At 40.4% G+C, this 24,349-nt stretch overlaps 1 protein-coding gene across 7 annotated transcripts in view; it reads left to right on the forward strand.

The window, feature by feature from the left end:
* The window catches only part of Hs6st2 (heparan sulfate 6-O-sulfotransferase 2), a 287,562-nt gene extending 271,799 nt beyond the window's left edge, over positions 1-15,763 (forward strand). For all 7 annotated transcript variants that reach the window (XM_040285651.2, XM_040285658.2, XM_040285655.2 and 4 more), the window contains one exon: positions 12,705-15,763. In XM_040285651.2, the coding sequence (XP_040141585.2) occupies positions 12,705-13,596 (892 nt within the window). In that variant the 3' untranslated portion in view covers positions 13,597-15,763. The remainder of the gene's footprint in view (positions 1-12,704) is intronic.
* The last annotated feature ends 8,586 nt before the right edge of the window (positions 15,764-24,349 follow it).

Consider the following 24,349-nt stretch of genomic DNA (forward strand, 5'->3'; position numbering starts at 1 on the left):
GAGGTCTGCTTTCCCCCACAAAAGCCAGGCTTTGCACCTCATATCTCTCAGTGCCTTAAAACAATATTAGAGCTCATTAAAAATCAGCCCAGGCTCCTTTATTTAGGGGGAAACTTTTCCCCTGTGCTGTTCTGGAAAATTGCACAATGCTGAGAGCAGCCATTTTTCTTGACTAGATTTCTTCTAACGTTTTCTCTATGGCACACTCGAGGTGCCCACCTCTCAGTCCCTGTACAGCAGACCCAGGTGAATAAATGAGACTGGCCACAGCCACCTCAAAATTGCCTCAAATAATATTTATTGACTGCCTACCAGGTAAAAAGAAAAAGGACTGTTACTTGATTCCTTGTCTCTGTGGAGGTCCCTAAAGAAATAATTCCATGAGTCTGCATTTCTCACAACTTGGACATGGCAGGAGAATAAGCTATCTGGTTTCCACATCTGTGGAATGGGAAGTTTGGGCTAAATTGGCTGTCAGCTGCACCCCCCACCCCTAGGCCCTATAGCCCTGAAGTGCTGTAATCCCATCCTCTTAGGATCCATAAGGGTCCACAAAAACTGCAGAATCAGCCCCCTCATTTCACATTCTGGTATATCCACTTGCCCCTACCTTCAAATTTCCTGCTCCCATCAGGCCACACGTGTTCCTGGCCTATGGCTCCCGAGGCTGTTTTCAGGCCCAAGTGTGGATGAATAAGCAGTGGGTGAGAGCAAAGAAGCCAGAGACCCAGGTGCATCTGGCAGTGTGGCTACAAAGACCAAATAGGGCATTCACTAGGGTAGTGGGCAAGAGTTTGGGCTCAGTTGTTAGACAGACTTGCCAGTCACTAACTAGCTCTGTGATCATAGGAAGGTTGAATAACACATTTCTCCTCAATAACCTTAACTGTATAATTACAATAGCAACAGCAATAACAATAGTAATTAATGTGTTGAGTGGTATGTCCCAAGCATATTTCTCAGAACCTTATATATAGTACCTCATTTCATCTTTGTAAAGATTCTATGACTTTTCCCACTCTCTAAATTTGGACAGGATAACACAGCTAGGAACAGTCAAAGCTGGAATTCAAACCTGGGAATTCTGGCTGTCAAACAGTATTGTTCAATAGAAATACAATGCAGTCACATGTGTAATTTTAAATCTTCTAGTAACCACATTACAAGATAGAAAAGTACAGATGAAATTAATTTGAATAATGTTACTTGACCTTTTCAAAACACTATCATTTCAACATACAATCAGTACAAATAATTAACTGAGGTAGTTTGTCTCCAAGGCTTGGAAATCTTAGTATGCTTGCAAACACTTAAAGCATGTTTCTATTTAAACTAGTCACATTTCAAGAGCTCACTAGCCACATGTCTCTTGTGACTACCTTATTGGACACTGAAACTCTAGAACATGCACCCTCTTCATTTGATTCATTATGCCTAAAATGAAGGCATTTGCACCTGTTCTACAGTTTGTATGGAAAAGCACCCAGCAGAGGGCCTGACATCCTAACACATTACTGTCCTCTCTGTTGTGCTGGTTGCTAATATCAGAGTACCTCCCCCCTGCCACCACAGACACCTCTGCCTTCATGAGTGTGTACACACATAATCATTTCCTTTCTATCCTTTAGGGCCCTGCCATATTCCTCCTCCTCCTCCAGGAAGTCTTCAATGATGACCATAGCACACAGTACTGTCTCCTCCCTGACATACTTTTGTACGTACTCTCTGGATGATGCAATTAGCACTTAGCTATATCCTATGATTACCTCTTACCTGCACTGTATTGTAGTCTAATCTCTCCAACTAAATTCGAAGTTCTTTGAAAACAGATGTGTGTGTGTATATATATATATATATATATATATATATCCTCCTCACCCTGCCTACAGTTCCAATTATTGCAACATCTAGGTTGCCCAGAGTTGATACATTGCTCACGGCTCAATTAAACATTTTCTTATAAACCGAGACCAAGCTAAAAGGATACTATGTCCTTTCTTTGCATGTTCCCATTCCTGAATTGAATGTCATGAAGGTACCAATTGTATTGCTTCCTAGTTGAGACCTGGAATATACATGGTAATTAAAACACAGGACAGAAGCAATGGATTCCCAAATCAAGAGATACTAGGAAAGATCACCTAAAGAGCAAAACATTAACTATTGAAGTCACAGTGGGGGTACTTAGCAGTTTCCCTCACTTCCTTCTGTTCCTAGGGCTTGGAACTTAACCATTACTCACTTCTGCCTACTCTTGTTTCAGGATTGGAAGAAGGAAAGGAAACAGCTATATCTCTGGCTGCTTCAAATGTCAGCCCTCAGGGGATGGCAGTTTGATAGAGGATGTCACTAGAAACCCTCAGTATACTGAGAAGTACCATGCAGGGAAGGAACAGATCCTAAAAGGGAAATCAGGAAGCTTGAAATGGTTAATCAGTGACAAAACTAGTCTTCATGTGACTGAGGGTAAAATATATCCCTCTGTGGGACCACGTCTACCTTATCTATATACTGAAAAAAAACTGAAGGGTTTTTTTTCCTGTAAAAGGTCTTCTCCAAAACACCTTGAGTATTAATGAGCTGAGACTCGCAAAATAATTTTAGAATGCTAAAAATTTGGGGCAGGCAGTTTAAGTGGCACACCTTTTCATGATGACAAGTAATTGACTGGATTCTGGGTAAAGGCTGGTGACCACGGGTCATAAAGCCTGGAGTTTCACATCTTATTAAAAAACAACTTATGCACTATTTGTAAAAGCCCTTAGATTTATGTTCTCTGGAACCTCCTGGGCTTTGGGAAAGAGGAAAGGGATTTCCTTTAAAAAGAAGTAGATATTGCCATGACTGATTATGTGAAGAATTCCATCTTGATTTTGAAATTAAAGACACTAGAAGTTGTCTTTCTTTTTCATGAAAACAAAATATTTTCCTTCTTCATAAAAGAAAGCAAAGGAAAATGGCAGAGAAAAACATTCCTGTCTTTAAGGAAAGCCCATTGGTGCAGAACACACACAGATAGGTTATCTTTTGGTTAATCAGATGGGAAAAAATCAATTCATTAAGATGTTATTTTATATACACAGAACTGTTTCTTAGAGTAAGGTAGGAAGAATAGCAGAAAACTTCTACAAGGAGAATGGAGTAGTCATATGTCACTTAAGGATGGAAAGTCTTGAGACACATGCCATTGGGCAGTTTTGTTGTTGTGATATAGCATACCACACACTAGGCTATGTTATAATCTTATGACACTGCCATCATATATATGTCCTTTCTTGGACAGAAATGTTGCCTTGCAGCACATGACTACAGCTTGTTTGGGTGCAAGACCATCGCCTCTTTGAGTTGGTTTTGTGTTTAGTAGATGTTCTGCTGGGATGGTTATGCTCTGCTAAGGAGATGAATTAACCCCTTGAATGAACCAGTGAGAGTCTTGGTTGTCCTATAGACCACTTAGCTCCTAAGGATTGGTCCTGTTTCCCACCTGTCATGGGTTGCCCAGGGAGCCTGGCTGAGTCAGGAGCCCACAGCATTACCTTAAAGGGGAAATGAGAGGTTTAATATCCAGGTCATTTAGGTCTTTCCTGTGCTGGGAAAACAATCAAATGAAATCAAGGCTGTCACTGTTTGTGTTGCCCACTGTCTGTATATGGGACAGTTTACTCTTCTTACTATATAAAACATGACTATTAAGTCACAAGTCTGTTGTGTCAGTTGGACCCAAAGCAACACATCCAAATGAGCATCCATCCACTTCAAAGTAGTCCCTTTGCAAAGCCCCATACAGCTTTTGTGAGGCTCTTGCCTCTGCTGATCACAGCATTTATGGAACTCCTCTTTGGGGACTGCCAGTATATAAGCCACACAGGAAAAGCAGTTAAAAGAGCAACTCCAGGGCTGGAGGGATCCGGTCCCATCGGAGGCATGTTTGTCTTTGATTCAATTTACTATAGTTTTATTTAGTCTGTACTCACATATTAGTGTCATTTGATCTGAAAGTCATCCTCCTTGTTTTGCCTGAGTTATTTACATGCCATAGGAAGATCTGTGCAGTTGTTTTAGACATTATTAGCTTAGGATGGAGACCAGACCTTCAGCATTAAAGACTCAATGTCATACACAACCCCCACTGACTGCAGAGTGTACTTAGGACCACCAACCACAAATCTTATTTTTCTACCACCCAGCATTACTACAAGAACGAGGTGTGAAAAGGCTGAACTTTCAAAAAAATCCAAACAGTGCTACAGGTATAATAAAATGTTCACTCCTATTGATTTGGGTTAGGAATTTGTTTCCTTTCTTAAATTAACTTTTTATTGATCACTCCTATGACCTTAACTGCTATGAGTTTGCTGGCCTTCTTCCATTTAAAAAAAATGACATTGATATTTATTTCTCCTTTGAGTAGTGCAGGGAAAACCTTATCATGGCCCTTTGTGAACCAGTGGTCTTAAAGGAAAGGAAATGCTTACTGCATGATCTTCAGAACGTTTTGCCCAGGCGAAGTTCCTTGGACTTTTCCCTGAACAGAAATGGTCATTCCCAGGTTTTCTCCAAGGAATACAAGGAGGAGCTGTGGCTTACTCTTGGTCCCCACTCTTCCTATGATCTCAGAGAGACTTCTGATCTCTGAAGTCACATGCTTAAGACAGTAGTTCTAACCTGAATGTGTGTATGCATGTGCACACATCAGAATTTCTTTCTTTTTTTAATGTTTATTTTTTAGTTGTAGTTGGACACAATATCTTTATTTAATTTATTTATTCTTATTGGTGCTAAGGATCAAACACAAGGCCTCTCGTGTACCAGATGAGTGTTCTACTGCTGAGCCACAACCCCAGCTCCATACACATCAGAATTTCTAGGAGGAATTATTAAAACACAAGTTGCCAAGATCTGAATCCTGAGTTTCTAGTTCAGTAAGTGGACCCACCAGTGTGCATTTCTAACAAGTTCCTACATGATGCTTATGTTACTGGCTCTGGGGCCACTTTGAGAACCACTCCTTTAGTTTGTCTAAACTGAAGTCCCAAGGTTGTGTCCCAGAGCTCAGATGGGAAGAATAGAGTTTCTGGAGTCAGAACTGGATTCAAGTTTGAACACCTCTACTTTAAATTAAGTCATGACACTGGATCAGATTATTTCTTTTTCTCAGTTTGTTCATCCTCATAATGGAAATAATATATGATTCACAGGATTTGAGGGAATGAATGTGAAAGTGCCAGATACAAAGTGTCCCCAGGTCCTGGCTGTGCAGTTGGTGTCCCTTCTCTTAGCAGTCATATCTTTCCCCTTTGTGAGAGCTAGTGAGTTCTTTCAAACCTGGTTGAGTGTGCCGTTGTCAATTAATGGGGGTCTGCTAAAAATATCCACCCTCAGCCTACAACTATTCCCTAAAGTTACATTGATTCTCAAAGGCTACTGGCAATCTAACTTGTGGGTAAGTCCTTGACTCTCTCAGGGTTGTTATTTGCTCACCTTTAAAGCGCAGGACTTGACCTAGCTGATTTGCTGTCTCAAAGATGTCTTCTTGCTCTGGCAAGTCTGAGATTCTGTAACTTAGAAATCAGGAATTTCTTTTAGAATAACCTGTTAAAATAAGGATGAAAAAATGGTTCTTGTTTCTATCCATTCACTTATTTTTAAGATCCTTAAACCTTCCAGTCTTCTTTTCAACTGGTCTACTCTACAAAAAGTCAGGTACAACAGCTCAATATTACTAGCTTTCCTTAAAATGTTCCAGCACAGGTATAAAATGGTCTATCTGTTATTTAATAGTGACATCTAGTGGCTTTTCCTTATCAAAGATTAAGATATGCATTTTCCTATTAGCCTATCCTGAGCTCTGCTGCTTCTCCTGCATTCATTTAATAATCTTTTATTAATCACTTACTTCATGTCAAACATCATACCATGCTCAGAGGAGCTTATATTGATAAATGATACATGTGCTGTGCCCTCATGGAGCTCTCATTGTTTAGTGGGGGAGGCAGAAAATTCTTTAGATAATCAGAGCATGTTCTGATAAATCTTCCAATAGGAGAACATCAGCGAAGTTGGGGCAGAGAAGACAGAATTGATTTTGCCCAGGAAAGCAAAATCACTCAATGTTTGTCTCTATGAAAGAGACAAACATTGAGTGAAGTTTTGAAGTAGTTTGTAGGTGATCTCTGAAGGAGAAATTGAAGCCTCTCAAAAGAATGGGTACTATATATACAAACGCAGGGGAGCCTGTAGGGTACTGTTTGGGGGTAACTCCGAAAATTGAGAATATTATTTTGCAACACTAAGGATTAAACCCAGGAATACTCTACTACTGAGCTATACCCCCAGTCCTTTTTATTTTTTATTCTGAAATGGTCTCACTAAGTTGTAAGGGTTGACCTCAAACTTACGATCCCCCTGCTTCAACCTCCTGAATTGTTGGGATTATAGGTGGGTGCTATCATACCCTGCAAGAGTATTGTACATTCCTGGAGCATAGAGCATAGAACAGAATTGTTCAACCTTGGCACTGTTGGGACTGAATGATTCTTTCTTGTGGGAGTCTATGAATTATAGAATGTTTAGAAGCATTTCTAGACTCAACAACCCATTAGATGCCATCAGCAACATTTTCTCCCCAGTTGTACCAACCAGAATATCTCCATGCATTGCAAAATGTCCCTGAATTGGAACCCCGGTGCAGATGCAAGATTTTTCACAGTTGAGAAAGACTTGGGTACAGGGGATTCGCTAGAGTTGAGGCTAGATAGAAAGAAAGGTGGTTGCTGAGTCCCACAAGGCATGTCTAACACTTGGAGGAGTTTAACCAGGGAAGGACATATTAGATATCTATCACATAGGGCTATAGAAGTGACTTGGGACTGGAGACCTAGAAGTGGGCTAGGATACTGTTGCAGTGATCCAGTAGAAAAGTGATGAGCAATGGGGACAAAAGCAGAGTTGAGAGCTGTTATGATCTAGAATAATGCTAGGCGCAGTGGTTCATGCCTGTAATTCTATGGCTTGGGAGGCTGAGGCAGGAGGATCAGAAGTTCAAGGCCAGCTTCAGCAACTTAGTGAGGCCCTAAGAAACTTAGTGAGACTCTGTCTTTAAATAAAAAAATAATAATTAGGGCTGGGAATGTGTCTCAGTGGTTAAGCGTCCCTGGGTTCAATCCCCAGTACCAAACAAATAAACAATAAAAAAAATCTAGAATTAGCAGAACTTGGGGAATGTTTAGATGTTACTAGGTGGAAGAAAGGAGTCAAAGATGGCCCCTAGGATTCTTGTATGGATATCTCTTTCATTGGTTGCTATTGTCACTTCCTTAGCAGTGACAAGAATAAGTTGGTCTAAATTTGTAAATTTTACAAAGCAGGTTTACTGTGCACTGGTTACCAACTTGGATGAGCCCACTGAGACAGAACACATTCATATATGACAAATGACATAAATTGAATTTATTAGTTACAGATAAACAGCAAGGAACAAAAGCACCCTAGGATCCATTGTGAGCCAGTTGTACCAACCAGGTGGTGCAAGCATGTAATCCCAGCAGCCAGGGAGGCTGAGGCAGGAAGATCACAAGGTCAAAGCCAACCTCAGCAGCTTAGCAAGGCCTTAAGCAACCTAGTAAGACCCTGTTTTAAAATAATAAATAAGTAGAGCTTAGGATGTGGCTCAGTAATTAAATGCCCCTGGGTTTAATTCCTGGTACCAAAAGAAAAAAAAACAAGGGGAAAAAAGAACAAAAAAAAGAAAGAAAGCCGCTTGAGACAAAGGGAGTCTCAACTGTGCGCGCTCTACATCTTCATAGCTGAGGGACCTGAAACATAGCCCTAGGCTTTATACCTAAGGGTCACTGTGTCTCACTAGGCAGAGCTTCAAAGGACATTTTAAAGGGTGTCTTGGACAGTTCATCCCTGACTCCAGATGTTATATTCCCTAGGAATGAGAAAAACAAGGCCAAGGCAGTTCCTCCCCATTTCAGAACAGTGCATTTTTAACACAGTCTGCCATTATTCTTAAGTGCTATGAGTAAGGAGGAGGGAAAAACTGGGCCAGTCCAAAGCAACCTAGAGAAACTGCCCTGCAATAGAAGTTGGCAAATCTTTCACTGTGTTGTTCAGTAGAGGTTCCATGGGCATACAAATGCACTGAACAACCAACAATTAAATAAACCCAGGTAACTGATGGAAAGCCATGACTCCAATTTCCAAATGTGACACCCAGTCATTGTAATTGATACATCTGGTCACAAGATAATCCTGTCCAATTATTGCCAACTGAAACAGGCTGTGTATGATTTTCCTGGAGCTGAGCCTGCCTTGCTCCTTTAAAATTAAATCAGTCTATTCTGTAGCACCCTTCAGGTTTATGTCAACCTGAAGGGAGATTTCTAACAACTACCAGAGATCTGCTCTGGTCTGTGTCTTGTTCTGTTTTGATCATTGCCTGGCTCCTACAGGCATTGCCAACTAGAACAAGAAAGTATGGTGAAGATATTTGGGGATATAATCAGAAACCAGATGCATTTTGACAGGCTTAGACTTACTCTAACAAGAAGACATTAAGCAGGGCCACAATAACCTGCATCAATTCAGGACAGTGTAGATTGGGTTTCAAAAATGGTATGTATGTGAAAGAGTGAGACGTTTTAGTTTACTCTGGGTGTCATGACTGCCAAAAGGGTCCATGTGATCTGAGGCCACCTGAAGAGAACAGTGAGGTGAGAGAGGTGATGGACTGGCCCTTCTTGTTCCTTGTCAGATCATGCCTGGAGGACCACGTTCCAACAAAATGGAATGTATTCAGAGACAAACAGCAGGGTAGTGAGAGACCTTAAAGCAGTATAAAGAATACTTGAAAACCATATTTAGCATCAAGAAGAGAAGCCTCAGGCTACATAAATGCTGTTTTCAGATATCTGAAGCCACACAAGTAGAGTTAAAAACAGATCCCTAAGTAAGACTTAGGGGTCTGGAACTACCACTTTTTGTTACCACTCCATATCTCTATCTTAAGCCCAGATTGCTGCTCTCTGTGTATTCCTTCAACTCTCTCCTTAGAGGTCCTACGGGCACCTCAAACTTTTCTCCAGAGACCTGGGGAGCATGTTTAACTCCCCCACCCTCATTCTCTCTTCCATTCAAATCTTAGCTCCTAAATATTTCTCTAGTCAGCCCCACATCCTCTTTCTACCTTGAATTCGCTAGTAGCTTCTTTTTAAAAATATTTATTTTTTACTTGTAGTTGGACACAATACTTTTATTTATTTATTTTTATGTGGTTCTAAGGATTTAATCCAGAGCCTCACAGGTGCTAAGCAAGCACTGTACCACTGAGCCACAACCCCAGCTCCTCTAGTAGCTTATTAATTAGTGTCCTTAATTCCATCTCTGCACCATACATAATGACCTTTCCAAAGCATAGTCTTTTTTTTTTTTTGAGAGAGAGAGAGAGAGAGAGAGAGAGAGAGAGAATATTTATTTTTTAGTTTTTGGCGGACACAACATCTTTGTTTGTATGTGGTGCTGAGGATCGAACCTGGGCCGCACGCATGCCAGGCGAGCGCGCTACTGCTTGAGCCACATCCCCAGCCCCCCAAAGCATAGTCTTCATGTCACTCTCCTGCCTAAAATCCTTTAAAGGCCTCCATATTGCCTGAAGAATTAAGTCTTAATTCCTTTAAAATTTATTTTTAATTAGCACATAATAATTGTACACATTCATGGGGTGGAGTGTGATACTTTGATACATGCATATGAATTCCTCAATATGACAACTGAAGCAGGCCCCTCCCTTCTTCAATTCCTCTACCTCTCAACTCTACATGAGACTTTTTGATGCACTTCTCTCCCACACAACAAGCTGGTTTGCACCTCTGTGTTTCCTGGAAGACAGGAGCTGCTAGGGCCCTTTACATTCGTGGAATCTCCAGAGTTATTGTCACCTAATTCTAGGTAGCTTTCATCACCAGGGCATTTTACGCATGTGTGTGTGTGTGTGTGTGTGTGTGTGTGTGTGTGTGTGTGTGTGTAGGCCCTGATCTACTTTCTTTGCTGCAGTGTTTATCCCTAAGGTGTAGAGATTGACACTGCCCACATTGGGGCAGTCCTTGTCTCAGGTGGGCACTAGGCAACCTTCAAGACAAAGGTGTACTGGAGCCACACATGCATAACATGAGAGACTCTGTGAATATCTGTCTCTGTCCCTCTGTGATGTCTCCTCTCTCTCCATGTGGGTGTAATGCATATAAAACATTGATTCTGACAATGGCAGTTGGGCTCTCTGTGGTCTAAAGGGCAAGAACTGGCTTTTAGGAAGGAGATCATCAGATTTGCACTGTGGTGCACTCTAAGATTTACCAGAAGATGTCACTGTAGGCTTAAGCCAGTAAAACAAGTTAGGGCAGGAGGACTATCAACTAAGCATGAAGGTGACTCCATTATGGGACTTTAAAACACTCAGCAGCCTCCATTACAATGCATGTCTGGAAAAGCTGGTTAAAAGATTAATCCAAATGTGTCACTGGACTAAGTAAATTTATTTTTTTCCCAAGAATGAGACTAATTGCCACTACACTATTGCCTCAGGCCTAACACAAAGGCTCGATAAAGTTGTCTGAATGAATGAGCAAGCAAGCAAGTGAGTGAATGATTGAGCGAGTGAATGATTGAGTGAGTGAATGTGAAAATAAGGAGTGCAAGGAGGGATCTGTGGGTATAGTAGTCATCTTCACTGGTCAAGGCCACTAGGGGATAAAAGCTGCTACTCTTTAGCAGTAGGTCTTTACAGAGATGAATTTGAGTGGCACCAGAAAGATCAAGTCCTAGGAAAAGTTCAGAGAAAAATGAAAATACTCTTAGTCCTCACTCCAAGATGCTTCTGTGCCCCATGTTTATTCCAGAAAAACATATGAAGTGATTTTTTAAAAAATATCATCTTGTGATTTTTGCAAGGTACTTGGAATATTATCTAGAGTTTTTATGTGACGAGGCATGTCCCCAGCTCTCTCCTTTCTCTTCTCTGAAACACTTCATTAAATAAGCAGTTTAAGGAGTCTCTTGAGGTTCTGCTTTGTGTCAGCTTTAAAGACCAATGTGAAAAGCTAGAATGGAAAGGAAAATGGTTGTAGAAATATAGGACAGAGGCTTGGTTCTAGAAAACAGGGTTTAAGTGGAAATACAAACAAATAATTATAATTCAGTGTCAAATGTATTTTAAATAATGACTAAGTATGGAAGTGCTATGGCTCTACAGAGGAAAAAAAGTAATGGCAGTAGTGAGGGGCAGGATACATTTTCTTAAAGGAGATGTGGTACTTGAACTTGGACTTGAAGGATGAGTAGAATTTTCTAATAAAAGATGAAAGCTCATGCCAGGCAGAGGAAACACCATGTACAATTTAGAGGCATGGAGTATAGGTCCCAGGAGGCCTGAGATGCTGGAAGCCAGCATCCAGGAGGAACATTTCCTCAGAAGGCATTCACTCAGCTAGGTGACCAAGAAGGTTCTCTCTGGCTCCTGACCATCATGCTTTCAGATAGGAATGGATAAACTTCAGAGAAGTTGCTAGCCATTCCCCAGACTTCCTTTAAGAAACTCAATGCCAATATGCAGTGTTTATTGTTTTGCTTCCACAGTATGCTGTTCTGTGATCTCATCATTCATCCATTGGACCCAAATGGAAATTAATTTGTCATAAAAAGCTCAATTACAGGATCATAGACCTTGACATTTCTGGAGTGTGGTACATATGCCCATACCCACTCTGCATGGGTGTGAGTCTGGTGTGTGGTTTGAATGTTTGCCAGTCTGCTATTTGAGCAAAGAATTTTATCCATCTGCAGCATGAAAGGAAAGATAACCACACAGCAAAGCCTCCATATTTGCTGACATTTATGTGTCCTTTCAGTGGGTAAAGAAAGAGAACATTGTGGAGATGATAGAGTTAACTTTCCTCTCCTGGAAATATTCTCATGTGAGAAAAGGTTAAAAGCAAGGTAGTCACTTGCATATATGCTGTGGGCAACTACCATGTCTATTTCAGTCAGTGACTAACCACAGTGTTTATTTCTGGAGGCTCTGGGTTGTTCTGCCTATATCTACATTCCATTTCCATAACGTATGAGCCATGATGTTATGACAAACAACCAGAATCAAGAGTATCATATCAAAGACTCTTTCAATGTGATTTTGGTTTTTTAATAAGATTTCCAGATTAGACTGGATATTGGAAAAATGCTTATGCATATTTAATAAGAAAGATTAGCATTTGAGCTCACTTATCAACTCCATTTCAGTTCATCAAATCATTTGCTTCCATTGAGTCTCCATTTTATAATCAGCTAGTGTGGGTTTAGTGTGGGTTGAGGGGTGCAGAGTATGAAATAACATGGTTGCATACTGAACTGATGGCATCGGTGGGAGGATTTTGTCATTGGTTGGAGAGAGGAAAAACAGGAGAGGAGAAAAATGGAGTGAAGAATGACAAGGCCCATGACTTGAGTCTAACCTTTGTATACCTCTTTGGACAAGCTAGTGGGATTTAGGGGACTATAGTACAGTTCAACAGGATACATGCCACCAGCTCCCTGTCATTCACAGTTTGCTTTCTTTGCTGGCCAGTGAACACCACTTAAGCCATGCACCTCCCCAACTCCACTTCAGTCACCAACATCTCTGACATTTGGTCTTTGTGCTTTGTCTATAGGAACTTCCACTATATCACCATCCTCCGAGATCCAGTATCCCGGTACTTGAGCGAGTGGAGGCATGTGCAGAGGGGGGCCACTTGGAAAGCGTCCCTGCATGTCTGTGATGGAAGGCCCCCAACCTCGGAAGAGCTGCCCAGCTGCTACACTGGTGATGACTGGTCTGGCTGCCCCCTCAAAGAGTTCATGGACTGCCCCTACAATCTGGCCAACAACCGTCAGGTGCGCATGCTCTCTGACCTGACCCTAGTAGGCTGCTACAACCTCTCTGTCATGCCTGAAAAGCAAAGAAACAAGGTCCTTCTGGAAAGCGCCAAATCCAATCTGAAGCACATGGCGTTCTTTGGCCTCACTGAGTTTCAGCGGAAGACCCAGTATCTGTTTGAGAAGACCTTCAACATGAACTTTATTTCGCCGTTTACCCAATATAACACCACTAGGGCCTCTAGCGTAGAGATCAATGAGGAAATCCAAAAGCGTATTGAGGGACTGAATTTTCTGGATATGGAGTTGTACAGCTATGCAAAAGATCTCTTTTTGCAGAGGTATCAGTTTATGAGGCAGAAAGAGCATCAGGAGGCCAGGCGGAAGCGTCAGGAGCAACGGAAATTTCTGAAGGGAAGGTTCCTTCAGACTCATTTCCAGAGCCAGAGTCAGGGCCAGAGCCAGAGCCAGAACCCGAGTCAGAATCAGAGTCAGAATCCAAATCCAAATGCAAACCCGAATCTGCCTCCGAATCTGATTCAGAATCTGACTCAGAGTTTGAGTCAGAATTCGAGCCAGAAGGAGAACCGGGCAAGCCCCAAGCAGAACCCAGGCCAGGAGCAGCCCGAAAGCAACACCAGCAATGGCACCCATGACTACATAGGCAGTGTAGAGAAATGGCGTTAAATGGCTCTGAAAGGCTTGTGCACACTTCTCCCAAAGCGCCACCAAAAAGATGGCATATCTTAAAAGATGAAAATGTCCAAACACATCCTGATTCCTTAAGATTGGAAGTTAAAAAAGGTTTAGATGTTGCCTTTACAGTTGCCTTTCAATTAAATGTTATGCTGTGTGTGGGTAAAACAGATCTCAATATGTAATTAAATTGTCTTTTTTTCTTTTGGTTGGACTTTTTATGAAATCCAAAAGCCAAAAGAGACTCACCAGAAATTGCTGTGTAGCTATTTTAAGAAGTTCTTAAATTACTTATGGAGGCAAAATGAATACACAAAATGTGACCATTTAACATACAACTGAGAAATGGAATTTAAGTGATTCCTGATACACTGTTAAAACCCAGTTTTGGAAACAAACCCTTTTTCCAGTGGTGAGCATAACTATAAATATCAAATGACTAAAAGAAACACAAACCTTTCATTTCCTTCTGATTTTAACAAGGAACCTATTTAAATAGAACAGCAACTGATGATAAATTTTACCAAAGTGTAGAAAATTTGAAAATTCCTCTCCCAAACCTGGGTGGTTTTATGTAAAAATATTGGCTTTTCAAATAGAACAGGACTCATATCTTGTAATTTAAGAGATGTTTAAAATTTTAAACTTTTCTACCTTCTACTATTTAAAGGTTTTAAACAGGGTGTATCTCATATTAAGGAAAGAACATATTTTTTCCAAATGGAAGACCAGTGTAAAAATCTAATGTCCAGATGCTTTCAGGGCACTGTAATTTCAACAATTCTGGAATCTTTTTGGCGCTGCTTCTCATTCACTTTAAGGCTTCTCCGAGTTGTGCTCATTCCAAACAAACCCATGTATAGAATCTTTCTCCATCATCTAAATGGTGTGTTGCTGAATTAATTGTGGTATATAATCCTGGATTAAAGTCAGGACTTTCTTTCTATAGAATTGTCTTATCAATGTTTGTGTAGTGAGGTCCTTAATCAAGAAACTCTTGAACAGGACAATGTGTCTAAAAATATTGCTGAAGTTATTCTTGATCAGATAGAATTGAACCTGAATGTGAATTGTTATTTACTTTTTGTACATCTTTATTGTATAATGTTTCCAGTTTGGCTGGCTATTTCTGGCCCATTAGTTCTTCTTTGTTTTGACAAGTTTGTAGACAATTATAAAAGCCAATAAAGGGTAGAATAAGCATGACAATAGCCAGAGTTATTCTTCAACACCAAAAGCTGCTGCTTGATTCTTTGGGTTAACCTTTCTATCAGGTTTTCATTTATGAAAGAACCAAAGTAGAGGACATTCTACAGCAGAGTTAAGTATCAAGAACAATCAAGCGGAAGAAAGTAACATGGTTCTATGAGTCTACACATCATGTTTCTGGGTGGTTTCCATTTTATGGGTTTGGCTATACTTTTGCAAGAACTTACATTGACCTCTGGTTATCAAACAAGGTGCCTGGAAGTGGTACTCATGTTTTCAGGAGGGACATGCTTAGAAGTGTGACCATAAGATACGTCTTGTACAATCTGCCCTTGTGCATGATCTGGTTTCATCTGTAATAATATGGCCACAAGCTGAGAAAGAAGCTGAATATTTGAGCTTAAAAATGAATTTTCTTGCCTCTAAGCTTGAATCAGTATTTCTAGATTTTGTTTTGTCTGATAGTGTTTCAGTCCTGGGAATTCTAAAACCTAAAATACTGGAAGCAAAATTTTAAAGAAACACACACACGTTGAAGTCAAAAGTGTTTTACAGTGAAACTATGTTGTGTGCATTGTGTTTTTAAAATACTCTGTAGATCACTTTGGTATTTTGATTTTGTTTAGTTTTAATTGAAAACGTTTGCTCTTAAAATTGACAGGTAGTTTGGGAAAGGAAGATGAAGCCCAAGCCAACGGAAAAGCTTGTTACAGAAAAAAACAATTTGTATTATTGTTGTGGTGTGCATGGTTTTGCAGAGATTAAGTGCATTTTCTCTGTCTATACTGATTATTGTATATAGGGGATGTTATAAATACACATTTTTGTCATCATCATGTAAATCCCATGATTTCAACTGTAAACATCTGTTCAATGGTGTAGCTTTACAAACCATTCACTGATTTGTGTAATTTAACAATAGATATGAAATAAAGTTTAAATTACAGGCTCTGAGCAATTTCATTATTTCAAGATTTACAGCCACTAGACACTATGAGATCATAGACAAGAACAGAATTCTCTTTTCATAAGGAGTTTTCCTTTTTTCCTCTTGGCAGAAAGGTATGGAAACAAAATAGCCCATTCTAGTTCCCCACACTAAAATGGCCTTAATTTAGGGTGCTTTCTTCTGGAAGCTCATGTTTTCATTAAAACAAAATTGTCCTTAAAAGACAAGGTTTGCTATACAAATGAAATATGCATGTTTTAATTTGAAAGTTATTAAAGTACATACTTTACTATCTAAGAACATGCAGAAAGGAAAAATAGCATTTTTAATTTCCTATCTCTCCCCCCTATCCACAAGGTAGAGGTTAAAGGTAAACGTTAGCAATTGGCTTTTTGAAGTCTTGAATATTAATTTCCCCTATTTCAAAGTACACATTTTTTTCCAAACAATCTCTTGTGTTTAGGACCATGGGTGGGGATGATTTGTGCTTGCTCCTTTTCAAAGAGATTTTATATGTCAGTACCAAGGGGGGAAGAAAACTGCAAATATGGAAAGAGGTAAGTATATAAACTATGCTTATAAGGTTTATCTCATCAAATGTTTATTGAGCAATAATTGGGTGGGCAGGACTGGGTGTGGCTCAGCAGTAGAACATGCACACAGCATGTGTGAGGCCCTGGGTTCAATCCTCAGCACCACAAAATAAATAAATAAAATTGGGCAGCCAAAGTTCTTGAATGTATGAAGGTTCCATGGCCCTTTGGACGGAATGCGGAGGCCAAGATCTTGAAATATTTAGGAAGTAAAGTTGGTGTCTTTTTCCCTTGAGGACAGTTGGTACCCTTGGAGAGCTGGGCATTCTCCATGAAGTGCAGAACACATAGGAGACCTGCATGTGGCTTAAGGCCCCCAGATTAGGGTTGACAACTAAGAAAATGGGCTATTTGTGGTAGCCTCCAGAAGAGCTCTAGTGAAGTCACTAATTGATTCAATTCCCAAAGACTTGGGATTCTCATTGGGAATTACAGTCAAGTAAGAGTAGGCCTATGGGGTGGTAAGGGGGGTCTAAAAAAGTAATGGTTTCCATCCATGGGGGTGAGGTATGTAAGGAAATAATAAAAGCATAACGCAATGGACTTCAGACAGTTGGAGTCTCAACATGGCTGAGACAGAAGAGAACCACAGAATAACTCCTGGTTGGTGATATACAATCCACTATTTTCTGGCATTATCTTTAAGACCCTCTTTTAGTCAGCTTTTTCATTGCTGTGACTAAAAGGACCCAACCAGAACAACTATAAAGGAAGATCAGGTTTATTTAGGGCTCATGGTTTCAGAGGTCTCAGTGGATAGAAGGCTGGCTCTGCTCCTTGAGGCTTGAGGTGAGGCTGAACATCATAGTGGAAGAGTATGGTGGAGGGAAGCAGCTCACATGACAATCAGAGAGCAGAGAGAGAGAGGCTGCGCTCACTAGATATAAAATATATACCCCAAAGCCACACCCACAATTCCTGCCTACCTCCTCCAGCCACAGTATACCTGCCTACAGTTACCACTCAGTTAATCTCTATCATGGGATTAATTCACTGATTGCGTTAAGACTCTTACAACCAAATCATTTCTCCTCTGAACCTTCTTTCATTGTCTCACATGAACTTTTGGGGGACACCTCACATCCAAACCACAACAGACACTGTTCCTAACATTTGGAAGTTGGGAAGGAAGAGACTAGGGTATTCATTCAGCTCAAGTGGCTATTATCATGCATCGGTACTTCCTTCTCTTTTATCCTTGCTAAGGATTAAAGTACACAAAGAAAAACTGGGTGTTTTGTAAAAACATGCTAAAAAGAATTGTAGGGTCCCTGGGATTTTGGAATCCTAATCTTTCACATGACAAAAAAAAAAAAAAGTAAACTGCCAGTTTTGATTGTCAAAGGAATTTGATCCACACACATCAAAAATGCCAAAGTACATCACTCAGGCAAGTGCATAAAGCCCTGGACATTTTTGGAGGACACTATCCTGAACACAAAGCAAATCAGCTGTTTCTTAAGTCAGATGGTACTACATCAGCCTCCGAACTATTGCCCTGGGTTCAAATGTAGTCCTCTACCTGCTTTTGTAAATAAAGTTTTATTGGAACACATCACACCCATCTCTTTGCATATTTCTCTGGCTGCTCTCAAGCTATGGAGGCAGAAGTAGTTGAAACAGATCCCATAGCCTGAAAACTCTAAACTTTATTTTATTGCTTTTAGGGGAAGAAGTTGGTTAAACCCAGAGCTAAGAGAGCCAATCAAAGTTTCCTAAACATAGTCAGGTGCATTGGTGCATGCCTGTAATCTCAAGTATTATGGAACCTAAAGCAGGAGGATCACAAGTTGGAGGCCACCTCAATAACTTAACTTTTTTTTGTCTCAACATAAAAATCAAAAAGGGCTAGGGATGTAGCTCATGGTTAAAACTACCCTGAATTCAATCCCCAGTACCAAAAAGAAAAATTGTTCTCATTTTTACTCAATTTTTTTTCCAAATATCAGCAATGTATCATAGTTTCCCTTCCACAACAGGAATCTATTAAAAGGTTTACCCTAACCCTCCAGCTGATTGCTCCTGCTGCTGCTGCTATAGATTGAGAGTGTAGACTGTAGATGCATACTGCCTGGTTTTGAGTCTCAGCTCCACCAAGCACCAGTTCTATGACCTTTGGAAAGTCATTTACCCCTCCATGTCTCAATTTCCTCTCCTGTAAATAGAGAAAATAAGCACAGCAGCTTCAGCAGTTTGCTATGAGACTTAAGCAAGTCAGTATTTGTAAACTCCTTAGCATACTGCCCAATATGCAGCAAACCTTACATGTGAAAGTTGATCATGATAACTGTTAATAGCACCAATGCTAGATGTCTGTGGAATCCAGTAAAGACCCCAAAATTAAGAGTTGGAAATATTGGCAAGAAAAGAAGCAAACAATAGAATATGCCTCTTGTGGCTTATTTTTGTCTAAAAATAAATGAATATATTATAAATGTTACATAATGAAATGTATAAAAACCTTTCTTAAGAATTACTCCTGAGCTTTGAATGCAGCCTGTGATAGAAGTATTCTGAAATATCTAGTAGTTGACTTGGGACCTATTTTATCATACTTAGGCATGGGTGGCTCACTTACAACCCCCTTCTACCCAATGTCACCAGAGAACAGGCCTGAGAAGGTTCCAAAGGCCGAGCTGCCTCAGTCACAGGTTTGACCTGGTGTCTGGAATTCCCATACTGCAGGTCTCTGTTCTGGGTCTAAGAACTGTGTTCAGAAGACCCTATTAAAATGCATATATGCCACCTAGGAGAGAGAAGGAGAGTAACCCATTAATAGCACATATTAGTTTATCAGATTAGCAGTCACGAAGGGCCCTCAGGGAAGGGAACTCACAGGCCTTGTGAATTCAGGTAACTTACTTCACTTAAAGAAAGAACATTTGCTTCCATCCCATTTGAATTTTTAAATTCAGTCTTGTTGCCTTAAGACAGGATAAGGTTCAATAATCCTCATCAAATCTCATGGAGTTATATAAATTCTATTCTCATAATGTCTGGTTAAATCTTGTGACTTTACCAATCTTAGTAAGATTTAATGATGCCTAACTGGGTCTAAGAAAACTTTAACCATTTTGTCACTTAACCATGCTCTACTGGATTTCATGTGACTTAAAGGACTTGAGAGGAACTAACAAGTCCCAAAAGAGTGCTATACCATAGCTTAATAGAACCTAACCACCAACTACAGCCAGTCCTAACCAACCTTTTCATGAACTAATCCCAAACACAAAAGTGTGTGTTTTTTTCAAGTCTCAAGGTGGTCTTTTGTCCCTAAAGCCATCCAAAGCACCATCACTTGTTCATTGAGGCCCTTGAGATTGGTAGCAAAGACTTCACGAATTTGATCAAAGGGGCCCCTTTAGGTTTTACAAATACGAATACATGGGAGAGAAGTTTAAGGAACCTCAGCACTGACAGTCAGGATAAATAAGAATTATCAAGAATGAATTTGACTTATCAAATGCTATCAAGTCAAGTTTTCAGCACTTACTAGTGCCCACTGCAGTTGAAAACATGCTTTCCCCAACTCCTGGAACTTAACAGGGTGGTTCTTGTTTTCATTTTCCAGCTACCACACTCTAGGTGGAGTTTCTTTGCCACCACCTGGCTGGCTACAGTGTTTTCTCAACCATTCTCCAGTCCTTCAACCTCTTTCTTGAACACCAGATACATCTTCCTAAAACTATTTCTCAAAACCAAATACATAGACCTGTGGCTTCTGAAGCCTCCCTGATGTGCTTTATAATGCCTGGAAAGATCCCAAGTGGAATTCAAAATGATTCTGTCAGGCTGGGCATGGTGGTGCACACCTATAATCCCAGTGGTTTGGGAGGCTGAGGTCCAAGTTCAAAGCCAGCTTCAGCAAAACCGAGGCACTAAGCAACTCAATCAGACCCTGTCTCTAAATAAAATACAAAATAGGGCTGTGGCTGGAACTCAGTGGTCAAGTGCACCTGAGTTCAATTCCCAGTACCCCCCCCAAAAAAAATGCTTTTGACAGTTGGAGAGCTACTGCCCTAAATTATAAGTCTGATCACAGCACCACACTCTTCAGAAATATTTGGTACTCTCCACTGTTAGCACATTGAAGTCCACACTCCTCAGATAAATGCACTCAGTTCTCTACAATCTGCTCCCATTTTCTTCCCAGGTGCACCAATGAACGTCATCCTACTTGGACCCTTGCTCCAAGCTAATGGTCCTTACTCTTCCCAGGCATGGCCCCTCCAAAATAAATTTGAATAAGGGTTTGTCAGGTGTCATTGACTCTAAAAGGCTTTTTAAAAATCTTAAGTAGGCTGATTGCTATCTTAATGACCTCTCATAAGCCTTGGCCAAAAGCAAGTTCCAACCAATTAGAGCAAGTTTTATGGAACCCATGTCCAGAATCTCATTCCATGGGAAAAACAATGCTCAAGAGATGATTGTTGCAGAGAAAGAAAGGCTATATATTTACTGACCAAGGAATGGAGAAGTGGGAGACCATGCTCACAAATCAATTTATCCATTCTAGAGGGGTTGAGTAATTACAGATATAGGATAGAAATAACAAGGATGATGGATAGGCTAATAAAGATGAATAATATTTATGTCTTTCCTAGGAATAAGCAGAAATCTTCCAGGAATTCAGGTGTCCCCTCTTTTCATTTCTTTTATGGTCTGATGTTTACAATCATGATAACTGGCAGTTATGCCATAGTGTCTTTAGCCCTGAAGGGGAGAAAGAGAGACTTAGTAAGTCTAGGTCAAGTTAACCCTGTGATATACTTCCAGATTAAACATTTGTCAGATGCTCAATAGCCCACATGCAGAGGTAAAACAAAACAAAACAAAACAAGCAAGCAAACAAACAAAAACAATCTGACCCAGGGATTAAGGAAGCAAAGAAGAGAGAAACAACATGAATGCAGAGATGCCAAATCTTTTCATTGTCTTTTAGTCACCCATGAGACATCTGTAGACCCAAGTGAAGGGTCCATGTTTTTAGACTCAGCAGCCTTCATGTCCATGAAGAGTAATCTATCATCACAACCCACATGTTACAGGTGTTCTGCGCAGCAGAGTTAGTAGTAGACTAATACTATATTGCCCAGCTGTGTGACCTCCCAAATTAGGGATTTTTTTATATCAAAGATTGAATCCAAGGGTGTTTAACCACTGAGCAACATCTGCAACTCTTTTTTGTATTTTATTTAGAGACATGGTCTCACCGAGTTGCTTAGGGCCTCACTAATTGCTAAGGCTGGCTTTGAACCTGAGATCCTCCTGCCTCAGTCTCCCAAAATGAAGGAATTATAGGCATGTGCCACCATGCCCGGCTCAAATTAGTGATTTTTAAATCAACTAAGAGCAAGTGAAGACAAAGGGTTGATTGAGGTTTTTACTCAGTAATACAAGTAGCACAAATGACAGTTTCCCACCCTGAAAGTGTCCATCCATACATAGCACAGGCAACCAACTTCAGCTAGACACAGTTCAAGCTGATAAAACCTGTGGGAAGATTAGAGACAAATGAGTCATTCAGGACACACTGGAAGCTTTATTCTCATTCCCGGTTTGATTTCCATAGCTTAGGCCACCATGTCACACCTCATGGCTAGGCTAGTCCCAGGCTCCTGGGAGCAAGCCCATTCTGAGTCTGGAAGCCTTTATTGAATCAGTTCTGGCTTTCTGATCTAGTTTCCAGCTTCTGATACTTGTAGCTCATTCATTTGACAAACCTGTACTGAGCACTTGGCATGAGGTAGGCCCAGTGAAACAGGAAGCTCAAAAGGAAGCTCAGAGAATGCTTAAATAAGACAGTGATTCCCAGCTGCATCCCCTTCCCAGGGCCAAAAGTCCTGCTCTAAACCCCCAGCAAGGAAACCTCATGGTAGATGGTTCCTGTCTTCTTGAATCTGCAACTGTGCCCTGCTCACACAAGCCCTGTAGAGGAAGGCTTTGACAGTTCAACTGCAGGCTACATAGTTGATCCTACTCTTGGATGGAAATTTCTGAACTTGAGGGGCTTCAGATATTTATTACAGCCCCTCTCCACCAATGAAAAACAGTTTTCATGTACTGGACCTCAGCACCCGGTATTTTCCCACATCCTGGCCAGATTAGGAGCTCAGTTTAATAGTGCATTCTGACAAGGCGCTGAGTCCAAATCCTGATGATGCTTATGATAATGATGATGAACCATTCTATTATTAAACACCTACTGTATACTTGGTGTCCTTTATATGATGATAATAACAGCAGCGGCAGTAGCTACTATGTACTGAAATTGCATTATAGCCCATTCACTGTACTAAGTCCTTCGTATACATAACCTGACTTAATCATCACTTAATCTTCCTGCGAGGAAGGAATAATTACTTCCTACATCTCATAGAGAGATGTGAGATGCTGAGACTCAGGAGAGTTTAATTAACTTGTCCAATACTTTAGGATCAAACCTCATTCTAAATCCAGAGCTCTCTGTGTTCACCTTACTCATTATATAAAATATTTTATTATGGGAAGATTAAAACCTCCACAAAGTAGAAGAGCACCGTGAACTCTCATTTCCCTGTCCCTCAGCTTTAGGAATCATCATCTCCTGGCCAATCTTGTTGAATCTATGTCCTAACTCAGTTCTTTCTATCTATAAATGTTTCATATGGATGTATCTCTAAAACTACCAGCTAGTGTTTTACTATCTCCCCATTATACAGGGTAGTAAATTGAGGTTCTAAGAAGTGTGTGAGGCCACATAACTAGCAAATGGCAGGTCCAGGCCTGTGTTTCACCTCAGGGTCTAGTAAGTTTTCCCTACCTCACCTAGAGCCCTGTTTTGTATCAGAAGCTTCATCCAGAACAGCAGTTGGGGATAGAAGGCCCTGAGTTCCTGATATAGCCAAGCTGGGAAACCATTTCTGGCTGTTCTAATAAACTGGAGGTTGTTTTTCAATTAAGGATACTCACAAAATAGCCAGTGTTTTTGAGGTTCTTTGGATTCCATCCTGTTCAGCACTTATCCTGATCACACAGATGCTCAGTCCACGTTCTTTGAAGAGAATTGCCTCATTCCTTTGACCTTGGAGATACCCTTTGATCCTGGGATCCCCTGACCCTTGACCCCAGTGTTATTAGACCTATAAATATTCTTCAAGTTCTTGTAAATGGAAGTAGATCATCTTGGCCCTCAGCATCAGGGTTTTTTTTTTTGTTATTTGTTTTGTTTGGGGGTGTTTTTTTGGGGGACACTGGGAATTGAACCCATAGATGCTTTATCACTGAATAATATCTTCAGATTTTGCTTTTTAAATTTGCAAGGGTCTCATCAAATTGCTGAGGCTGGTCTCAAGGCATGTGTCACCAATCTGGCAGTGTTAGCATTTTTGATCAATATTTCTGTGCTTTTCTTTTCACAGTCAAAATACCTGATCCAAATCTGGAACATTTGAGGATATCTTAATGTTCAATTAGTAGGTTTTGCTCTTTGTGGCCTGAATTGGATTCCCTGTCAGTAAATATAATCTATACACTATATTTATATAAATCAAAATGGAGATGTGCACTCCATACTGGATGCATGAGCTATATCTGGAGCAGCAAAAATTCTTTGGGAATCAAGTGGAAGCACTTTTAAGGCTTCTTTCAGTTCTAACACTATTAGACAACACCATGACCCATTTTACTTCTGTATTCCCATTTTGCAGGTTTATCTTGAGGTCCAAAGAGGGCAAATGACTTGTCTAAGGTCACACAGGAAATTAGTGGCAGAGCTGAGCCCTGATTCCAGGTGTCTTGGTCTGAAGTGCACATATAGCACTGCCCCAATGTTTAATAAAAGATTTTCAACATTTCTCGTTTTCTTTCTTTCTTTTTCTTTTCTTTTCTCTCACTCTCACTCTCTCTTTTTAACCTAAAACTGACTATTTTCTGGAATTTCTACTGCAATGGTATAATGTTCAAGAGTCAAACTCTCTGAAGTCATAATCCTACCTCTACCCCCTTTTTAGCT

This window comes from Ictidomys tridecemlineatus, chromosome X (assembly GCF_052094955.1).
Source record: "Ictidomys tridecemlineatus isolate mIctTri1 chromosome X, mIctTri1.hap1, whole genome shotgun sequence".
In the NCBI taxonomy this organism is placed as follows: Eukaryota; Metazoa; Chordata; class Mammalia; order Rodentia; family Sciuridae; genus Ictidomys; species Ictidomys tridecemlineatus.